At 35.6% G+C, this 23180-nt stretch overlaps 1 protein-coding gene across 1 annotated transcript in view; it reads left to right on the top strand.

Annotated features, from left to right (window-relative positions):
* Positions 1 to 23180, top strand: part of LOC139685809 (cell adhesion molecule Dscam2-like) — a 454184-nt gene that overhangs the window by 402051 nt on the left and 28953 nt on the right. The window contains exons 11-18 of the mRNA XM_071582927.1: positions 2593 to 2946; positions 5416 to 5539; positions 8828 to 9000; positions 11024 to 11171; positions 14201 to 14349; positions 15118 to 15252; positions 19030 to 19351; positions 21703 to 21881. Coding sequence (XP_071439028.1) covers positions 2593 to 2946; positions 5416 to 5539; positions 8828 to 9000; positions 11024 to 11171; positions 14201 to 14349; positions 15118 to 15252; positions 19030 to 19351; positions 21703 to 21881 — 1584 coding nt within the window. The remainder of the gene's footprint in view (positions 1 to 2592; positions 2947 to 5415; positions 5540 to 8827; positions 9001 to 11023; positions 11172 to 14200; positions 14350 to 15117; positions 15253 to 19029; positions 19352 to 21702; positions 21882 to 23180) is intronic.

The raw sequence follows: 23180 nt of genomic DNA, 5'->3' as shown, positions 1-23180 counted from the left end.
TTATGTAAATAGGCTGGGAAATGAAGTGCAATGTATACATTTCCAGATATTTTATGATACATTAATTCAAACCTGCTCTTTTATAAGTTTCTAATAATGATGAATTTTTCACATAATTTGCTGCCAATAAGAGCTATTAGTTCAATCCTTTGAGGAGCACTATCAACCTCTCACCACAGTTCTCTGGCTCTCTTCCACTCATGCTCATGGGAAATTTGAACTTGATGGCTCAAAACAACTCCAAAGGAATTAATGCATGCACTAAATGAAAACTTTGTCAGTTGAACAAGAATATATTAGAATATGATGAGATTTAAAATCTTATATAAAATAAAATTGATAAGCATTTTGGAGTTATCAAATGCTACATAATATTTGTTTAATGCAATTTAGGCAATTAATCATTTAACTTTTTATGTGACTCATAGTTTATATGTTTAGTATAGTTTACTGGTATTACTTTGATATTATCAAAATTTGTACCAAAAGCATCCATTTTCTATGCCTTTATGACATTCTCATACTATTTAAGTTTGTATGCCTGTAGTCTCCAAGTATATCGGGAGAGATAAAATGTATGTATATATTAGCTGAGGAATGGCATCCCTATTAGTCCAATGAGTATATGTTTCATGACAGTACCCCATGTGAGATGAAATTAAATGGACTATATTGTATACATTATTTTTATTAGGATTTATGAGGTAATATTTTGGGGAAGTTATTTTAAAGAAATGTTAAAACTCTGATGCCTTCTACTGACTCAAAATAGTGATAATATCGAAATTTGTCATAAAGGCCACAATATTCTATGCCTTATAGAGGAATAAATATGTGATGTAAGTATTTTTCCGTCAAATCGGCTCAAGGTCATAGGTTTAAGTTATACCCGTACACCCCTTGATAAGTTAGGTCTTACAGGCTGAGAAGTATGGTATAACATTTTTGTATAGGCAATACCTGTTTTCTCTGGCATTGAACGAGAGCAGTGCTCTTGATGAGGGAGGAAGGGTAAAAAAAAAATGTTTTTTATTGAGTTCGGGAGTTTATTTCACCTTCATATTTTCAAAAAAGCTTCACTTGAGAAAAATGAAGCAGAGCAGAATATTGTATTGTGCATTTTATACTGTGTTTTCACTCTTTAAAGCTTGTAACAAAATCTTTGGAGTATGTTTTGCTGGAGTGATAGGTTGATCTTCAAGAGCATACTGTGCCGTTCAGTCCCTGCTATGTCCTTTGGAACACCTCTCAGTATTACAAATCCCCAATACATTTTGCTGATATTGAAAATTTTCACTTTTTATTTAAGTTGAAAAATACCCTTTTCTTCTTCATGAAAAATGAATGGAGATTTATCATCCATGGTTGCATTTATTTGATTAAGGCAATAAAAAAGTATTAGAACAGTAACCTTTTATAGAGTAATCCCCAGAAAGCAGCTTACACAATGAAAAATTTAATGAAATTTGATGGAAACATAAATAGATACTTTTAGATGCATCAATGAGAATAACCTATTGTGTATAAATTTTTAAAACAAAAACACTGATTACCTCTCATTATATTGGAGAAGCATTGAGTGGAAGAATTCTCAGGAATATTGTACTTTTAAATACCCATGCTGTATTTGATAGTCAGATAACAATGGCATATGTAGGTCTAAGATTGTTAGCTAAATTTCATATTGCTGTTAATAATTCCTTCACATCATCATCTTTAACCATAATATCTTATTTGTTCCTTCTTGTTTTACTGTTAAAAATACAAATACTAAGGTAGTGATAATTTTGTATTGATATAAAACTTAATTGGATTCAATTTTACCTTGTCAAAAATGTTCATTTGAAATTTTATAATCATCATAAGATAATTTTCAAGTTAAAATCTGATATGGCCAACACTACATTCTCCATCCAATTTTCCTTCAATTGACCATTTGTTAAGGACAGCATTATATGAGATGATGAATGAGAAAGATAAAATTTAATTCTGGAGAAATTTTTATCACTTTTAATGATTACCTGTCTCAGGCTTCTCAATTTTTAATTTTTTTGGGTTGGTGTTCTTTTGACATGAAAAAAGTTCAAAATTTTTGCTTATGTGGATTAGATTTTTGCAAAAATCTAGTTTATTGAATTAATCTATGTGATGTTGTTGAGTTTAAAATTTTTTGCTGATATAGTGAACAGTTTTCAAGTTATTATATGCATTAAAAACTTATCGTACACAGCTACAGACATACTGATAGTCTTTGTTAAAACAATGGTCAGATCCTTTCTAGGGTTCTTTTTACTCTTATCTTAGTTAGAATGAATGAATGCATTCCTGATGTTGAATTTTCTCATGAAGTCAACAATTCCTAAGAATAAATAAGGTGAACAGAATAATGCAGGAAAAAATATGGACAAAAAAAGGAGTGAAGGAGTATAGGAATAATAATAGAGGAAAATATTTGGGAAGTAATGATGGAAGGAAATTAATAGAAGTGAGTCTACCAAAGTTCATGCTGGGTGACTTGGCCTTGCCAGGTGGCTGATAGCAAAAGGATCAATCAGCATGCTAACCCCTCCATTGCCCTCCCCATCCTCGCAGTCCCGCCCCGCATCGCCCCTTTTGCTTTCCAAACTGACCTCCACCTGGGAGACAGAGCCGGAGTTCAGTGCATCATCAATAAGGGTGACCTGCCGCTGGACATCCAGTGGCACAAGGATGGTGCGGCTGTGGATGCTTCACCGGCTGCACCACCAGCTGCCGCACCCCCTGTTGTGGCATCCCCTGCTGCTGCACCCCCAACTGCCCTACCCCCGCTCTCTGTGCGGCGCCTCTCTGACTTTGTCAGTCTCCTGACGATTGACAGCCTACGGCCTGAGCACGCCGGCAACTACTCCTGCCAGGCCAGCAATGATGCGGCGCATGCATCCCACTCGTCAATGCTCCTTGTCAATGGTAAATGAGAAATCCTGCTCATCTATCACAAAGCTAAAGAAAATGTTTTCTTCCCTTTTTTCTCTTTACCTTCTCCTCTTCTCTACCCTGACTCCCTATCACCAAAAACAAAATATTCCGAACCCTCCTTTCTATAGTTCCACCTCGAATTGGGCCTTTTGCATTTGGAGACCTGATAGAGGGCGTGAGGACTCAGGTGCAGTGCGTGATACAGCAGGGCGACCCACCCCTGAATCTCACGTGGCTGAAGGATGATGCCCCTTTGCCCCATGAGTTAGGAATCCATGTGAAGAAGGACGATTTCTCTAGCACACTAGCGATCCCTGTGGTGACACTAGCCCACGGAGGGAACTACACCTGTGTGGCCAGGAACCAGGCGAAGGAAAGTCGCCAGTCATCCTCATTGGTCGTCAGCGGTAATGTAGATGAAAAATCTTTGTCGTTTGATGGCCGTTGATGGATGCTACTCACCTTCACAGCACTGGCAACGAAGCACGGCACCAAGTTAATTTAAATGGAAGATGTGGTTGGACTGCCCTATGTTCACTTGCACAATTGCACCAAAGCACCTGTTCACCTTTTATGTCCCACAAAATGGTTATACTTTCAAGTGCACCCTTGGTTTTATGTTTACTCACATATCTGGTGGTTATATGCACTATATTTTTATTTCTTGCACAAAATATGTTTACATGTATCCTTACTCTTTCTTTGAATAACTAATCACCTCATTTCAAAGTGATATGCTTTTTCTAGCCTAGATTTACAGAAAATGAATTAACATTTATAGATTTTATAGAACCAGAAATTGAACAATTTTAATCTATGTAGAATTTTGCAACACCAGCACTGCTAATTTTAAAATTTATGCACAAAAGGCATGCTAAAATTTTTTATTGTTCAACATACACAAGTAAATGATTTTTTTTAAAATAAGATTTTGCAAATGATTCACAACGTTTTAAAATTAAAAATAATCCAGCTTTTGAATAGCCTAAAAAACCAAAATTTAGCAATTATATACTGCATTTGCAATACATTAATCCATTTGAACATTATTATTACTTTTTGATATCCTTTAATATATTGGAAAGAACAAATCATATAATTATAACTTTAAAAGCAGTCATGCCAGTTGTAATGGGATAAGAGTTGGAAGCTTTTCGAAGCATTGTCACCTAATTCTTTCATTACTGCTCATTGTTAGTGCGGTAGCAAAGTAAATAGCTGCATAAGTTTGAATATCAGTAGAAACTAACTTTACAAAAGTTTGCATAAAAATGAAATTTATTTGTGTGAGATTGGATTTTTCTTCAGCAAAATTAATATGAAAGTAAGAGTGGCATTTATGACTTATGGAAAATCTTAATCAAGTATCATTCAGGCAAATTATTCATTGTAATACTCTTGCAACTGAAATGCAAATATGAACAAATTGAGTAGCTTCAGGCATGATGTGGTGGAAGTCGAACATGATGAATAACTGATCTTTTTAATTATTTCTATATAAATAATAAATCTTTTTGATAATTTTATCGATTGGAAAAGTGCTTTGATCAGTTATTCATTGCAAACATGAAGTATATTGAATGACAAACCTGTTCAGTCACACTATAAAATAATATAATTAATGGAAAAAAGACATTTTCTAAGCACTCTAATTACATCAAGAAAAACAATAATGTAATTTGGACTTGATTCCAATAAATAATTTTGACTTATGATTCTAATAAATGATTTTTTCCTTCACTAGTAAGATAGATATGACAGACCTAAGTCCTATTATGCTGATGAGTCTCATAGTTTAAAGCAGCTAGAAAATTTTACTTGATCTGCTTAGAATAAAACTGTAAACAGTATGGCATTAAGTAGGTAATGATACAGTCAGTATCATCAGCAATACGGCATTAACCCATAAATTGGATAACTCAATAAATGTGATAACTTGAAGGTTAACATCTGATTTTTGACCACCCTGTATTTCGTCAAGATATTCCAATGTATGATTAATTGATAACAAAAAATATAACATTTGATTCCCCAGTGTACAATTGCCACAGCTGAAAGTTGATGTTCTGGTTCAAATGAGAAAATGGTAGATAAATTGTGCTATTATTTCTGCTCAATGTTAAGGTAAGCTAAAATATTCCACGATAACTTCATACTGTATGGAATTTTATTGACCTGTTCAAAATTCAGCACTTCACTAGCTCATAATGCAAACATGTTAAGTACAGGGAGGTGCCAGTAGTCTGGCACTTAGACAGCAAGTGATGTACATAAAATGACTGTCATGAATGGTGGAAATGCTGCCAAAGGTGTGTAGTGATCAGCTCATCCTTGTCAATCTTTATGACCCCCTGCCTAAATATATCTCTGCAAGCACATATGTACTACTGCCAATCAAATGATCAATGCCAATCATTAGCTCCTCCGGTCCACTAATCTCTTGCTTCCCCAATACTGCAGTGCCTCCACGCTGGTTAAGGGAGCCAAGGGATCAGAACGTGACAGTTGGAGGGTCCGTGACATTTGAGTGCCAGGCGGAAGGATTCCCCAACCCTACAGTCATTTGGAGAAAGGTCATTGGTGAGTGGTTGTGAAGAATTCTCCTTCCCTGTGTCAGAACCCCTCCACAAGTACATGAGGTTTAATCCTCTACAGGAATACAAATTTTTGTGTTGTCAGTAATCCTTCCAAAAAAGCGTTTTTTTGCTTCATTTTCTGTTTTATTTTCTGTTTCATTATAGGATATAAAAGAGAATTATTGTTGAATTATTTTAATTATAAATGCACAAGAGCTACAATTCTATTTCAAGTGAATCAGTTATTTGAAAATAACCACATGAATTTTCAATTGTATGGAAATAGATTAAAGGAAAAGGGATAGGAACACATAGAAAGGACAAACACAGGAGAGGTGGGGAAGGTGGAATCGAACAGATCACGAGTACAAAAATATTTCCTTGACTGGGACTTGAACACCGGATCTTTCCACTTGTCAGGCAGTGTGTTCCTATCCCTTTTCCTTATATATATTTCTATGTAAATATATTTATATACATATATAAAACTTGGGCAGAAACAAACAATATAAGAACACATAAAAGACAGTCAGTCAGTACTACTGTTTCTTCTGAGGAAGACAGAGCTAAATTCTGTTGAAATTATTAAGATATAATGTGTGAGTGTTCTATTTATATAAATATATATATATATCACCAAAGGGTTGGTGGATCTCAGATGTTTCAGCGATTGGCTGGTTGTTTGGGTGCGAGAGAGGGACATTCGGGCAGTGGAGATAGGGTAGCGTTATTATTGTGTAAAATAGGAAACATTTCTTAAGAAAGGTTTTCAGTTTGAGGGATCCTGGGAAGAAGGTGGTGCAAAGTTGAGTCCAGCATCAGATATAGAGTTGTTTTTCTGTGGTGTGAAAGGTTGGGAGCGGCGGATATGGGTAGAGCGGTGGATTTTATTTCGTGGGAGCTTTTCTGGGTAACCACATTTGTGGAGTGTATTGTGTAGATTGTGAAGGTGTTTGTTGAGGGAGACTGTGGTTTTACATATCCGGTGTTCGCAGTTAGAGAATTGGGAATCAAGTATTTGGTGTGAGTAGGGTGACAGTTGGTAAAGTGTCAGTAAAGGTATTGCTGAAGGTTTGTGGGTTTGATATATACTGAGGTAGTGAATTTGTTGTGGTGAAGTGAGATTCTAGTGTCAAGAAAGGTAATGGTGGAGTCTGAAATGGAAGAAGTGAATTTAATGATAAAAGAAGAATCTATGGCCAATAAGAAATTATGGAGGGACTCAGAGCCATGTGTCCCAAGAATAAAAATTTCATCTATGCAGCGGACCCAAGATAGATGTTGGATGGGTTGTTGTGAAAGGGAAGTTTCTTCAAGGTGACCCATAAAGAGAATGGCTTATGATGGTGCCATCCTTGTTCCCATTTCTGTGCCTTGGGTTTGTCAGTAAAATCAGTTTAGGAACAAAAATGTATTTTTGTGAGGACGAAAATGGCTAGATTGAGAAAAAATTTGTTCCAAGGATGCTCTCGGGTGAGGGGTGTAGAGAGAGATAATGTCAGGAGTAGGATAAGCATTCTGCATGGGGGGATTGGGATGGTGCGGTGGCTAACATACAGGCTTCCCACTGTGAGGGCCTGGGTTCAAATCCTGGAGACAGCAAATAATTTTCAGCAGTATCCTGATCCCTACTTGTAAAGTTTTGTGGAGAGGACTTAAAGTGAGTACGATGTCTGTCCGATGGGACGTTAAACTGCTGACCCCTTGGTGCCTTTTGATATGAGTAGGCTAATGCCAATGCTGGGTTTCTCTCCACCCTTCCGTCCCCATCCATCCCTAATGGCACAAATGACCTTAGCTGTCTGTTGCCTCCCATAAAAACTACTACTAACCTTCAGCATGGGAAATAGAGGTGTGGAGGGAAGTAACATCGATGGTGGCCATAAGTAGGTTAGAGGTGTGGAAATGGAGACAGAATTTAAATGGTGGAGGAAGTGGAATATGTCTTTTATGAAGGAGGACAAGGAGAGTACAAGAAGTTGTAGGTCGTGGTTAAGGAATGTGGAGATTCTTTCGGTGGGAGAATTGATACTGGAAACTATAGGGTGACAGGGGATGTAAGGTTTGTGTATTTTTGGGAGGAGATAAAACTGGAGTGTTCTGGGGTTTGGGGGTGAGAGTAAGGATATGTCTTGGGAGGTGAGGCCATCTTCTGGTCCAAAGTGGAGGAGGAAAGACTGAATTTCTATTTGAAAAGTGGGTGTCAGGTCATTGGTGAGAGTGGTATAAGTGTATCATTGAGATGACCGTGGGCTTTGAAAATGTAATCTTGGATGTTTAAAATTGCTACCAAGGAACCTTAATTGACAGTTGTGAATATAATTTGAGTTTGGACTAGGTTTTTTAGGGCATGACATTCATTGGTGGACAAGTTATTTTTAGGTTTGAGAGATTCTATGAAGGATTTATTGAAGACTTAGTGGAGAAGTAGACGTTTGAAAATGTCAACTGGATGGTTACATGGAAGGGGTTTTGTTTCATGGGTTGAAGCAGGGTGGAATTTGTCAAGCGCGGGATCGGCGTTTATGTGACTAGAAGGTTACTGTACGATTTCCAGAAGGCACACCATCAAAGGTTATTGATAGAAATTGAGAGTATCACTAGGTATATTGATGTGGTTAACTTGTGGTGTAGGAGAGAAGGATAGGTCTTTATTAAAGGATCCAGCCCTGGAATATTTTGGGAAAAATAGTCTACATAGAACAATAAGGCCTAAGTCCCCTTTGAAGTACTCACCTTGGGACCTCACACACACATTTACCCCACAATTTTTTCCACTTTTCAAAACAAATGACAAAGTTCTTTTTTGGAACAGTCATCAGCCTCCCTCATCACATTCTTTTTTATCCCATAAATGTTAAGAATTTTGTTTTCATGCAATTGTATTCCAAACAATAGCAATTTTGGCATGAATAGTACAGTATATCATTGTGTTCATCATAGTCTATTTATTTCACTCATAAAAAATTAGTTTTCATTAATTAAAATCCTTAATAATTTTATATTAGATACTCTTTATTGGCTTATGACTTTAATATCTGATGGTCAGTCTCTGGTCAATGACTTTAGTTGGAATGATCTCTACCATAACAACCAACCCTTAGATACAGTTTTGCCAATTTAGGTAAAGGTTATCTGAAACTAATCCGTAAGATGTGTTATATTACTAAATCGAATATTCACATAGGTATTATTTGGACATTCAAAATACACACTACCTCTTTCAATTAGCAGTTAGAGGTATTTCCTCAGATTTTCACGAAATATTACGATTAAACTTATGTTTCTCTAGGAAGACAGCCAAGTGAATATCAAGATTTGACTCTTCGAAGTAGAGGGATTCATTTGCTTTTAAATGGATCACTTCAAATAAAGCAAGCACTTCAAGAGCACCAGGGCCAATATTTGTGTGAAGCTAGCAATGGAATTGGTGCTGGCCTGAGCTCAGTTGTTCAGCTTACTGTGCATGGTAAGTTCATTCTACTCTACCAATTATCTTGATGGTTATTATATATTTCACATAAGGCAAAAAGTTACAGCTTCTAAATAAATTGATGAGGATTTAAAATATGTTCTTCCTGAATTGGTTGTTGATGGATAATTTTTCATTCACCCTATCAATTGCTATTTGATTATTGTGCTCCTTTAGGCAGCTAAAATGTCATATTACTTGTGCCACTGTTTGCCTTAATTATTATTAACAAATCACAAGTGAATTTATTGTCTATATGGATGGTTCCATGAGATGGTTGGCATCAGTGGTGAAAAAGTCACAAACCTATGTAAGATAAGGTGTTAAAACATCCTCGAATGCAATTAACATAAATTTCACTACTAAGCAGGTCATCATAAATTTGGCAGTGGCATTTTAGGTAGGTTATTAAATTTGCACTGCAAACATGCAACAAATGTGAAAACTACATCACATAGCTGAAAATCTAAAAATACAATGTAATTCCCAGCATGCACATCAAATTACAACAACCACCCATTAATTACCCAATAAATATTACCTCTCTTGCATGAATAGAGCATTGGTACTTCCAATTGTAAATCAAAGACCCATTCCTGAATTCCATTTTTCTTCATGAGCTCTACCCAGTGGTATCACACTATCATAATATAACCAATAATGCAATCGAGAGGGAATGTTTTTGATCTAACCTTAGTATTCTTGCCAATAATAAATTCTAATTCCAAGTCTATAGACCTTGCATATCATCCAATGGATGTGTCACTGTTTGCACCAGCTATTTTATGATCACCATTATTTTGCACCAAGTGAGTTTAATAATTGCAATATCCCCCAGTCATATCTCTCAAATATTGGTGTTTTAAGTTTAATGAAAATAATTCATGTATATATGACAGCAATTATGACATAATATTACTGACAATGTCAAATTAGATCCACTCAGCATTAATGATGGCCTTCAGTCAATAAAAGCTGGCAGAAGACTAAGTCATTCCTTAAAAAGGGGTTATTGGGATAACTTTCTTTTACCAAGAGAGGGTAACTTTATTCAAATGAGCAAGGGGACATTTGAGTGATAATTAAAAGTAAACCATTATTTAATTTTAGGTTTTTCATCTCTTTTTCTCTTTCTTCTAGTATCCATGTGTACTTTATATTAAAAATTTCATTCATGCAATGATTTAATAAAATTGCTTTTCAAAAGTTTTGTTTTAAGGGTTGCAAACTATGCTCTTAATATTGAGTCTTATTAAATTTTTTATTTCATAATTTACTTAATTTTAATTTTTCTCCATTACAACCAACACCCTCTCAAGGTCAATCATCCATGTTAACTTGTAATGTTTGATTCCGCAGTCTGAGCAGGGAACCCCACCTCTTGAGTAGACTAGAAGTTTGGAGCCCTCATAATATAACCTGTTCTGGTCTCTTCAATATACTTCATCAAATTTTACTAAATTAAATATAAAAAAGTGTATTCCTTTAGAAAATTCACCAAAAATGATTATTTTTGCAAGGCATAAAATTCTACTATCTACTTTGCCAAGTCTGAACAGCATTCCCTTGTCCCATATTAGTATTGTATATCTAAAGAGGGATCATAACAGTAATGATCTCTGTCATTTTTACTGTCTAAATTTAATCACATTGCTTTAAGTTACTTTCTGTCATTTTTATGACTTTCATTATTCATCAAAACTATGAAAAGTAATCTGTTGTATAAAATTTAGCTTTGGTAGTGTTCAAGTAGATATATGTAGTGCAGCCATTTATTATAAAATATTCTACCAAATTGTCATCTTTGCAGTTCACATATTAAAATCATTTTTTCGCTAAATGAAAGATTCATAGAGAAAGGGTTAATATTTCCAAATATTTATTTGTTTGTGTCACATTTGCAAAATAAAGTTTTAAAAGGTTTAAAGCAATTCAATTAATATTAAATGTCATTGAAAAAGTTGCTGCTTAATTATTTCCTCTGCTTGGTCACTCTTTATTTTTTTTACAAATGCTGCAGTCCCCCCTGAATTTGAAGTGAAGTCGGCACATGCCAGTATCCGCAGGGGGGCACCGGAGGCCCTGACATGTGAAGCCCGGGGGGATGCACCAATGACAATTGCATGGCTCAAGGATGGAGGACGACTGCTGGCCCATACTGAGCCAAGGTAAGAATAGAAGGAGCTAACCTTTGGAAAGAAAGGGAAGTGCTCCCAGTTGCTAAGATGCCAACACAATACAGTACTCCCCCTGTCCACTATACCACCATATTATGTATAAAGGACATAAAACAAGCCATGGCATATAAAAATTGCTGTATAAAATTTTGTAATCATTTCTGGCCAGAGTCAGATTTAGCATCCAGTATGCCTCAAGGAGACACGATAGTGCCCCGACCCTTCTTGATATAAATTAACCACACACATGTTCCCTCATCAGTTCCTGCATCAGCAATAACTAGATTATTTGCATATGTCAATGTAATGTGAAGAGAACTAAAGACGCCTACTGATGCAAAACTATTCTCATACAATTAGGAAAATATCTTCACTCGTTGTAAGGAATGGATATGTGAGCCAAGTTTAAGCAAACATAAAGTAGTGAAATTTAAATGAGAGAAAATTGGGAAGCATTAAAATGCACATGAAATAGGCATGATCAAATAAATAAATGACTTTAGGGTCTTCCACCAGATTAGATTTCCCATTTGAATTGACATTTTGATGGCCAAAGAACTCATCATCTTCAAAGCTTCTGATTCAGATACCATGACAAGATGATGAGCTAATCAGTTATGGAAATATTTGCAAAGATAGGGAGCCTGAAGCAATATTTTCATGCATCAAGTTTTGTAGCGGTACTAAAAAATCTGTGATTTTTTTCATCTACTCTCAAAACAAACAGCCCATGGATTATCACCCATGAAATTGTGTGTGCACCAATAGAGAATTTTTTCCCCTCTTTTGGGCCATTTGTATATTTTTCTTTTGATTTGATGTTTTCTAAAAGGGTGAAATCTACAAAATACCATCATGATGAGCTACCTCTGCATATGTAACAGCCAGGAAAAAGATAGATCTATTCAAGCTGTCCTAACACCCAATCCCCTGTGACGGCATTCTGAGTATAGCATGGATGTTGATGACCATGATGAAATTGGATACAATGGTTGATTTACTCTGCTAGTCAGCTTCCTCTCATATATTGGGATGTGAACAAAAACAGAGCAAAGAGTTTAAGTTTAATAACTGTATAATTAACAACTTATTACTGTTTAATTATTCAAAAGAAGTAGGTGTGGTGTTCAAGAATCTTGGAAGATTTTTCAGGACATGTGAGTGATCACTTTGGTGTATACATGGGACACCCACTATCTCCTGATTTCAGGTATTAAAATCTTGAACTTAAAATTTTTTACTACAACTCACTGAATTATATTATGGGCATAATACTGGCCCTTAGTGAATATACACAGGGTATAATAATGCCTTTCCAACAGAAAATGTTCGTAATATGAAAAAGGTGTTTTTGGTGTTCTTCCATATCCTCTAATTGGGTAATAAATTTTCCACATCCTGTTACGATTACCTCATCATCATGAACAGTAAAAATACTTTAATAATGGTTTATAGTAGATAGTGACAAAGAAGGCAATACCACTTTATAATGGTTGTTTGCATAATGGCTCTCCAGTATTTGTAGTACAGCAAATGGCAAAATCAAAAACCAATTAAAATTATGCCTATGAAATATTATAAAATGAATATATTTTTTGTTCTCTGTTGCGTTATTTATTGTATATACCCTTAGCGAAATTGTTCCTGGGTTGTGGAAAACTTATTTGGAAAAGGTATCATTTACCCATGTGCCAAAGCTCAAAATTCAAATCAATTGAATTATTTTGTAATTATAAATTCATCTCTCTCCTATAGCTCAACTCCTGATTACAACAAAATCATTTTAAGCGCAATTGAATGCAATTGAAATACCTAAATTTCTTTCATTTTCTTCACTCAAAATGCTATAATTGAAGGCAGTTCTTTCAATAACTCCTCCCTTTCTTCGGCTAAATCGGCTAAATCTAAATCCCAAAAAGACCAAGTCGATAATCTTTGGAAGCACCACCAATGTATATATGCAAGTGATCTCCCTAAAATAAGTGTTTTAAATATTCAAATTGACTACTCAAATACAGTGAAAAGCCTAGGAGTTTATCTAAGCAGCACCTAAACCTGGCGCAAGCAAGTAAATGCCATTTCTAATAAAGTTCACAAAACTCTTTACACAATGAAGCATTTCAGACACCTAATCCCTATAACATTATGCCAGAAGCTTGTTCAAACATTAGTATTACCACATCTCGACTATTGCTCAGTTGTCTACGCTGATGTGAACAAGGAGCTAAGTACTAAATTACAAAGGCTCCAAAATTCTTGTCTACGATTCATCTTTAATATGTGTTTTAATGAACGTGTAACTACTTACTATAAAATGTTGGATTGGCTAAAACTCGAACAGAGGAGAATGCTTAAAAAGGCCTCACAATTATTTAAAGTTCTGAATTCAAAAACCCCTTCATATTTATATGAAAATTTTATATTCAATTCACTTATGACAAAGAGATCAACCCGCATTACAAAAACATTCCATCTTCCCAAATACCACACGGCTATATATGAAAAGTCATTCAGTATTTCATCCTGTAAACTATGGAACTCTTTGCCTAATAAAGTAAAATTATCCAGGAACACATCCCAATTCAACAGGAACATGTTTGAATATCTGTCTACCACACTACCAAAATGACCTTATTACTGTTCTATCAGGCTAAATATTTACGCTATGGTAATTATAACTATTGTTATATATGTGTTACTACTATTTGTATTATACTATTGTTATATATACTGATGTTAAATTGTGTTTTGTGACTGGTTTAATTACCTTATTCTATGCATTATGTAAACCTGTTTCACTCCATAGGTTTCAAAACCTCATGTAACATGTACCTATTCTGCTCCAAGGGACTTTGCTCCCAGAGCAATAAAAATTGTTTATTGTTATTTATTTCTTCCTAGTGAACATTCACAGAGGATGGAGTATATCAAAATAAAGATAAATGGTATATGTAAACACCAAGGGAGGCATGAAATCACTCTCTGGACACTCAAGGTAATAAATAATTTCCATTCCTTAGATTTCAGATCCGGGAGAGTCCAATGAAGGATAGCTTTCTCTCCGAACTCATTATCTCAAGGACAATCAAGTTGGATAGTGGCACTTACACCTGTGTGGCCACAAATCCATATGGCCGGGATCAGAGAACAGTTCAACTGCAGGTAAAAGGTAAGCTTCCAAGGAGGGTGCTTATAAACTAATCAAAACTTAGTCATGTAAGTATATCGATATCTCGTAACTCTAGAGTTTAGAGAAGGGATATAAATCTACAAAGAGCTAATCCCAATGGCATATTAATTTTTTCATTCAGAAGGACAATTCCTTTCCCTGTATGGTCCAAGGTTTCTTAGTAGCTCTTGATAAAGGAAATCATGTAAAATTGGTTTAGCTGGGGGTCTCTCTCACCCAGATTCCCATACCCTCTACTCAGTAACAAATATTCCAAAACTGAGGATGTCACACAGCTCAATAGATACTGCAATTAATGATAACATTCTGTTAACCACTCTTAAGAGTAAATTCCAATTTTGAAAAATACATTATTCAACCACCTTATCATCCTTTTGTATTTTGGCTTCTGTGATTCTGACTTGTCTTCAAATAGAAAGCAGTATCTTACAGTTTTAGCTCTATTCAAAGGAGAGTGTTTGAAGCACAGTTTAACTAATGTTTTAATGCATAGGGATAGAGGGAAATTACATAGAAAAGAACATTTTTTCATGAATGCCCTGGTCAAGGAAACTTTTTCTTTTATTGACCTTGTGACCTGCTCTATTCCACCTTCCCCTACATTCCTGTGTTCATCTCTAATGTTTGTATGTGTGTGTTCCCATGCACATGTGTGAGCGTGCATATGCATGTACGTGTGCATGCGTGCGTGAGCATGTATACATACATATATATATATATAGGAATATGTATTATTTCCACTTTCAGACGCTCCAGGAAGACCCCTTGGTGTCCGAATTACCAGCTCTGGTAGTCGTAATGTCAGAATTGGATGGATGGGACCAACAGATGAAGATCGCAGCCCTGCCCTCCATTACACCGTCCAATACATTGAGGATTCGGGTGAGAAAGATATTAAAACTCTTTCAATTACCCCTCTCATTTTATTTCCACCTTGGTTAGTTTCTAGTTATATCATATGCATTAAGACTTATGGAACATAAACTTTGACCACTGACTGACCTAATAATTCTTGTAGAACCCGAAAATTTTCCAATTGCTGTGAATCCACTAGATAGTTGGCAATTCAAGGTTAAATTGTGAAATAGCATTCCTATATGCAGGGATGACTGTATGGTGATCAATAGTAGTCTCCTGGAAAAGATAGGTTTTCAGTGACTACAAAGACTTCGTATTACCACGACCTTTAATCCTCTGCTAAGGTCAGCCATCAAGATGCAAATGGCCCAGTTCAGCTTTGTGTTGATGTCTTGACATGTAGCCATCTGGATGGGGGAGCAGCCTATGCTCTCAGAATGTATGCATGAATAAGAATCAAGACAGAGTGGAACCTCTTACAATGAGCATTATTCATTCAAACCTCATACAATGAGCAAAATCTTTCTTGTGAAGTGAAATACTCATGTGAAACAATTTTTCCCATATAAATTGACATGAAGTAAGATAATTTGTTTCATGCTGAAAATAATGAATTATGTACAAGGTTTATTCAAAGAAAATTATGTGTACTATGTTTAGGATGGTGAATCATCGTCATCCTTTTTTTCATCTATCATGGGACGAACCAGCCAGGAAATCAAACTGGATTTGTTAAAACAAAAAATATCAAAATAATTATTTTATTATTTATGATCCAAACTATTATTCTTTTTTAATAGGATAATGGATCATCGTCATCTTTTCTTTAATCACTGAATGAACCAATCTGGAATGCAAACTTGATTTGTAAAAGCAAAACATAATAGAAATAGTTATTTTATATGAATTTCTTTTTCTTTTTTGCTATAAAGCTGCATGGAGACAATTGATTCTAACGGCACCTCAAAGTTTTGTGAAAATACAACTCAGCATTTTGTTAAATAAATTTCTAAAGCACATAGCCACTGCCTTATTAGGATAATGCTTCTTAAGCATGATATGATACAATAGTTACCCATTGCCTCCACATCCCATTTAGCCCACTCTCCTGGACTTCATTGAATGATAATGGAGATTCTGAGTGGTAAGCAATCAGGAGTATAATTTTTGCATTGCTGCAGGAATTGGCACAAAATAGCAGCATAAGAGAGTCTTTCATTGGCTTGTGGCCAGGCTATGCATTCTCATCTATTGTTATGAGTATAATTATAGTTTCACTTTGGTATCTTCTTCCAGAAGAGATCACATTGTTACAATTGAAAGTCTTTTGTGGTAGGTAACCCTTAGAATCTACAAGCCTCTTGTAGGCACTGAACTTGTTTCTTCACCATGCTTCACAATATCATGGATGATGGTTTTTCTCTTAAACTTCTCAAACCACATAAAGCTATCCTTAAGTACTTCTTTGGCATTTGATGATCCTCACATCTTCTTGAGGTCAACAAAAATTACTTTTTCCTTCTCAAAAATTATATTCTCGTTAATAGTGTCTCATTACAATTGCTTTTCATTGACCAATATGAGATGCATTCTTTCTACATTTTTGAGAATACATAACCATTTAGTAAATATTCTTGTCACTCCCTTTGAAGCATCTACTTCTCTAAATTTGTCCATGCACTTGAGGATAGTGTGAATCTCTGATGTAGACCAATTGAATGTGAATGCTTGATTAGCCACGCTCACACCATGGTCTTGCTTTTCAATGATTTTACTTTTCATTTCTACTGTTATGTTTACTTACTTATGATGATAATCTTTCAGCTTTTTCATCGAGGATATTTATATAGCTCTGCACAAAATATTATTAAACTTTGCACCAAATATTATAAATAATGTCTGAAAACAAGTTTAGATAATGTATGGTCATTAGCAACCCTGAGATGCTAGCAGAATGGGTAGTAAACATAAACTGAAGAAGCTATTGTGCAATTTTTCTGGGAATTCTCCTCTCTCCAGCACTTGTTAAGGGAAAAGTTGCTCCCTAAGTGAATCATTTTTGGGCACAATATTTTTGCTCATGATGCGAATTACTCAATATGCAAAGTGCTCATTAAGGGACATTTCACAATGATAAAGTATGCTTTCATAAAGTCAAATATACAAAAATAATATGCTATGCTGACTACCTCTATTTCTCTCCACTTCTTATTGTAACTGTAAATCAGTAATTGTCATTCCATGATTTTGCCTGAATTATGAAGTCTTGTCATGAATATTTCAAGGAGAATGCAAAGACATTTATTAAAGTTTAAGTAAAAATCATCTATGAAATTCCAAAGAGAAAAAGAACTATAAATTTCTTTTTATTTTGAGTAGTAAGAATTTCTTGACTTTCTTTAAATATATTTATTTAAAGTAGTTATTTTCATTTCGGCTTCTATAGCTTTTTAAAGTTATGGCTCTGCTTATTTTAAATTAAAATCAATTAATTTTCAAATTATTTACATTTTTAATCAATTTATGTACCTTCTACAAGGTTTTTATAAAAAGCATCAGTAACATTTTTTTCCTGATGTTTGTGAAGTGAATTCATACCGTTGGTTAAGTGTGCACGCAGATCATATTGGCAATGATAAGAGGACAGTGCACATTGCTATCACTGAAAATTTGGCAAAGGGAAAGATCTGAGCTAAACTTGTTCAGAAGTTCTTGACAGCTGAACAAGAGCAGAGTCAAGTGTCTGTTTCCATAGACCTGCTGCAACACATCAAAGACCTTCTGCAACCCCCTTAAAGTCCCAACTTGGCACCAGAAGACTATTTCCTATCTTTGAATTGTGGTAAAGCTGCAGGCAAAAGTGTTTCGATGCTCAAGGGATGTCCTTTGAAAAATTTTGAGGTATTGTAACAATATATGAAATATATCTATTTTTCCAAAACTTTTCCCGATACTTTTTATACAAACTATGTATATATATAGGGAAATTTTGAGAACTTAGGAAGACAAAATTGGCAGTTGGCATGTTAACTTTGGTTTACTGCATGTCAATATGTAAAAATTTCCTTTTTTGTAAAATGCTTTTCCCACACATTTAAATAAAATGATCAGAACATTTCAATGACAAAACATCGTCAACAAAAAGTAACATTGATGCACATGTCATTTTACTTCTTGATGATCATTCATTAGCATCAAAAGTAGTCAGGTTATCTATTAATTGGCATGGAATATTACAATGTTTTTTTTATTTTTTAAGAGTACAAGTTTCTGAGAGTTTCTTGAAATTGCAACACTTTAAGAAGAATATTTTTTGTTTCCTTGTGAGTAATGTTTTTATGTTTAAAATTTTATTTTGTACCATGCTTATGATATTAGCTTTATTCCTTTGTGCTATATCATAAGCTGTATAATATAAATTTCATCTTATAACTTGAGCAAGTTTTATAATCACAAGATAATCTTTCCTCTTCTTAATGGAAACAGATGAAATTTTTAATAACAAAAAGTGATCCTTTTGTCAGGGAAACATAATTGCTTTGAGAATTCAAATGAAGTAGAATTGTATATCTACAGAATCAATTATACATCATTTTTATGAGTCAGTTTTGATATACAACCAAATATAAAAAATATTCCGGTTTTTGAGTTTTTTCAATGCCTAATGCACAAAGCCTAAGTCACTGCCAGTGAAATATAAAAGTGACTATTGCTGGAGCACCTTTGCTGCCATTAAAGTGTTGCTTTTAGTGAATTCTGCAACACTGAGTTAAAATAAGGAATATCTCTCCCGGAGTATAGCAGCCATGGATCAGGGCTGGAGTGGGGCTGTGGCAGTGGAGCAGCCAGCTGCCCCAGGCCTGGAGCAGTGGGCACAGGTAGCCAACCTCCGCCCTGCTACCCTCTACCACTTTCGAGTGCTGGCATCCAATGAGCTGGGTGCAGGTGAGGCAAGCGAGGAGGCACTTGTGCGGACGGATGGGGAGGCACCAGCTGGACCTCCCCGTGCCCTTGCTGCCCATGCCCTTGCCTCCACTGAGGTTCGCGTCACATGGGCCCCACCACCTCTTGACCTATGGAACGGAGACATTCTGGGCTACTACGTGGGCTACCGGGAGAGCGGGTGAGATACTCCCAAGAACATGAGCAGCTGCCCCCTCCCATGTTATTTTATTCTGTGGCAACATGAGCACACTAGTGAGTGCAGAGTTTTCTTCTTCCCCTTTCCAAAGCAACCTATTCAAATTCTTTCCTAATACTTTCCATTTTTATCAACTTTTTTTGTTTTTCAAACTTTATGATTCTTTTACAATCAATTTAGCGATAATTATTACTATGAGCAATGATCCTAATGACCTAGAGATAGAGTACATATATATATATATATATATATATATATATATATATATATATATATATATATATATATATATATACACACACACACACACACACACATACGTATATACATACATATATATATATATATATATATATATATATATATGTGTATATATATATATATATATATATAGGTTATGTGATTTTCTAGAAAGAAAAAGGCTAAGCTAAACAGGAGGGCAAAAACTAGAGCCAGTAGAACAGTTTACGTATCTCGGTAATGTTTTGTACCAACATGGTCAAAGTAGTAGGGACGTAAAGAGAAGAATTGCGCTAGGCAAAGAGGCTTTCACAAGGAGGAGGGAGTTGATGACAGGGAAGTTGAGTAAGGATATTAAGAAAACACTCGTAAAAACTTTGATATGGAGCGTAGCTATGTACGGGGTGGAAACGTGGTCATTGAAGCAGGAGGATAGACGTAGACTGGAGGCTTTTGAAATGTGGGTGTGGAGAAGAATGGAGAAGGTGAAATGGACAGAGAAGAAAACAAATGAGGAAGTACTTGATATGGTGGGCGAAGAGAGGGGTTTGTTGGGAGAAATCCTACGGAGGCAGGAAAAGTAGATGAAGGGGATATTGACCGGCAGCGGGATGTTGAAGACTGTAATTGAGGGGAGAATGTTAGGCAAACAAGGAAAGGGAAGGAACAGAATAGGGATGTTGGACGGGATGAAGGGAGGAAGAAAGTACTCACAGCTGAAGAAGGACCTGATGTAGAGTAGGATGTTGTGTTTTGCGAGGGGTCACAAATTATTTAATTAGTAATTTAGTAATTATGTCCATCCGAAAACCTACCTTAACTGGTAGCTGGTAGATTACCTAAATAGTAATAATATATATATATATATATATATATATATATATATATATATATATATATATATATATATATATATATATATATATATACATATATAAACCATAAACACAGAAATCAACCCGAAGATCGATTTAGTAGGTGATGGTGGAGATCACCCAGTACTAAGCCCTATACGGCATGTGAAATTCTCACATCAGGGTAGGGGGGCCAGTTCCTTTCCCTGTGCCGGTTATGGTTTCCCAGGAAGACCTGGTACCCGAAAAACCACTTTAGCTTGGGTGCCTTGCCCGGGAATTGAACCCGGGACCCTCTGGTCAGCAGCCCAACGCTCTACCCACTGGACTACCGTGACCCACATATATATATATTATTACTATTTAGGTATATATATATATATATATATATATATATATATATATATATATATATATATTTGTGTGTATATATAGCACTTTTGAAAGTCTCACGGATGTGAATAATAATGTATAACATTTAGCACTAGTGGACACAGACAAAAACACAGAAACACACAAAAAAGAGACTCATTATTTTTTGAATTTTCAGTGGTCGTAGCCACCTTCATCAAGGAAGAGAGGGATAGAACTGAAGGGAATACAAGGGCTGGAGCGATGGATGGAAGAGGAAGGTGGGGAGAGAATTTGGAAGGGAAGGGTTTGGAGGGGCAGCGTTAGAAGGGTGGGGAAAATGTAGAAGGTGAGGGGGTGGATGGGGTGGAGGGGGCGGTTACTTTCAAATGGTCTGCCAACCTATCCGATCTTCTCAAATCAGCCAATCTTCTCCTTAAATCCCCACCCCGTCCCAAAACCACTCCCATGCCATGCAATAAACCTAGATGCAAAACATGCACTATTTTCAAAACCAAAATCCCATCCCTCTCCCACCTGCTTTTTAAGTCTCTCCCACCAATTCCCTTCTCTACTTGCACATATAGCAATGTAGTGTACCTGCTGAAGTGCCAACTTCGCCCTGCCTATTATATTGGGCAGTGTACCACACCCCTTAATATTAGAATTAACAACCACCGAGCCTTATGCAAGAATTCTTCCCTAATTGATCCCTAATTCTTCCCTATCCCCAAACACGCCTCCGAACACAACACTCCCTTTGATAAATGCTATAGTGTATCCATCTTAGCATCCCTCCCAGGCTCTGATTTAGTTTTGCATGTTAACTGCTATATAATTATCACTCTCCATACACAAAGTTAATAATGCATTGACTTTATTTTTTAGTATTGGGCGACCTTCAGGATACAATTTCACCACAGTCCCATTCCATGCCAACAAAGGTGGGGTGGTGGTTCTTAGTGGACTCAAAAAATTCAGGAAATATGGCATTGTGGTTCAGGCATTCAATGAGAAAGGCCCTGGGCCAATGTCTAATGAAATTGTCACACAAACTCTAGAAGATGGTAAGTAGATAATCCTATTAAAGCTGATTAAAGACCAGAGATTTATTAGAGGGTATTGTAAATGTGAATTTCCTACACATTTTATCAGCCCTAAATTAATATTGACCTAATTAGTATCTAATGATCTTATAAACCTAGTATTTCTGATATTCAGTGCCAGATCGTACATAGTGCATGCTAATATCCTAATTATAAGTGAATGAGAATGAGTGACTAAGGGTGCAAAGCAACTATCAAAAGTTGATTAATCCGCTCTTTAAATGCACTAGTAGTTAATAAATTTCAAAACAATTTATATAAATAAGGTTGATGGGGCTTTTGGGAGGAAATTGATTGCATTTTGCAAGTATCAGCATAAAATGTTTTTTGTCACTCATGAAGTAAAAATATACAGGTAAATTTCTCAATATTTCCAGCAGCTTGTATTCAGGGTTCTAACAAACTCATTATGTCTCAAATTATGCCCAATCAATCAGGTTCTTCTTTTTATTGTATTTCACCAAATTCACATCTCCACCTCCACTCATACACACTTCCTCTCCACCTCAACTCATATATACTTCTCAATTGATAAGTCAAGCTCTTAAGTATCAAAATTTTACACTCTCATGGTCTTTAGAGCTAAGCCATTTCCACCCTGAAGATAATGACAGTTTCAGCATTCAAAACCTTGGAATTAAACTTATTTCAATGGAAGGCCTGGGACCTTTTCACTTAGGTAATGTCTGTAAAAACTTAGTTCATATAATATCCATTACATCTTCAGCTTCCATCTCCAGCAGTAGTTTTTGAAGGCTAGTATTCTTCTCTGGTCTATTTCCCAAGATCCATATCAACAATCAATAGGCCAATACCTCAGAAATGTTTTTAGCTCAATAATAAGTGTTCCTCACCTCTTTCAGACCCAATTTTCTTTAGTAATGCATTCATTAGTCATCTTAAAGCCCCTATAAATAATCTACCTATTCAACTGTTTTTGATTGTTCAAACAGACTTTTTTGGCTTTACCTTTTAGAGTAATTTCTCCTCTGATTTTATTGGGTCCAGGTGCTTTATGTGTCTTTAGTTTATTCCCTGTCATCTCAAATTCAATTCTTGTTTGTCTGGGCCCCTCTGATTGACTTTGTCCACCATGCTCCCATTATTCATCGGGCTATATGTCCATGGTTTTACTCCTTGATACAGTTCTTTGATTTTATCAATATATCTCTTTCCTTAGTTTTTTTATCAGAGAGCAATGTTTTAAAATCCCAATGTCCGAGCATTGACTACCATAATTGATTTCCATATCCCTTTTCC

Source organism: Hetaerina americana, unplaced genomic scaffold (genome assembly GCF_022747635.1).
Source record: "Hetaerina americana unplaced genomic scaffold, ioHetAmer1.1.p SCAF_12, whole genome shotgun sequence".
NCBI classification, from domain to species: Eukaryota; Metazoa; Arthropoda; class Insecta; order Odonata; family Calopterygidae; genus Hetaerina; species Hetaerina americana.
Note: the sequence above shows the minus strand (reverse complement) of the source record. Positions and strands in the feature narration are given on the sequence as shown.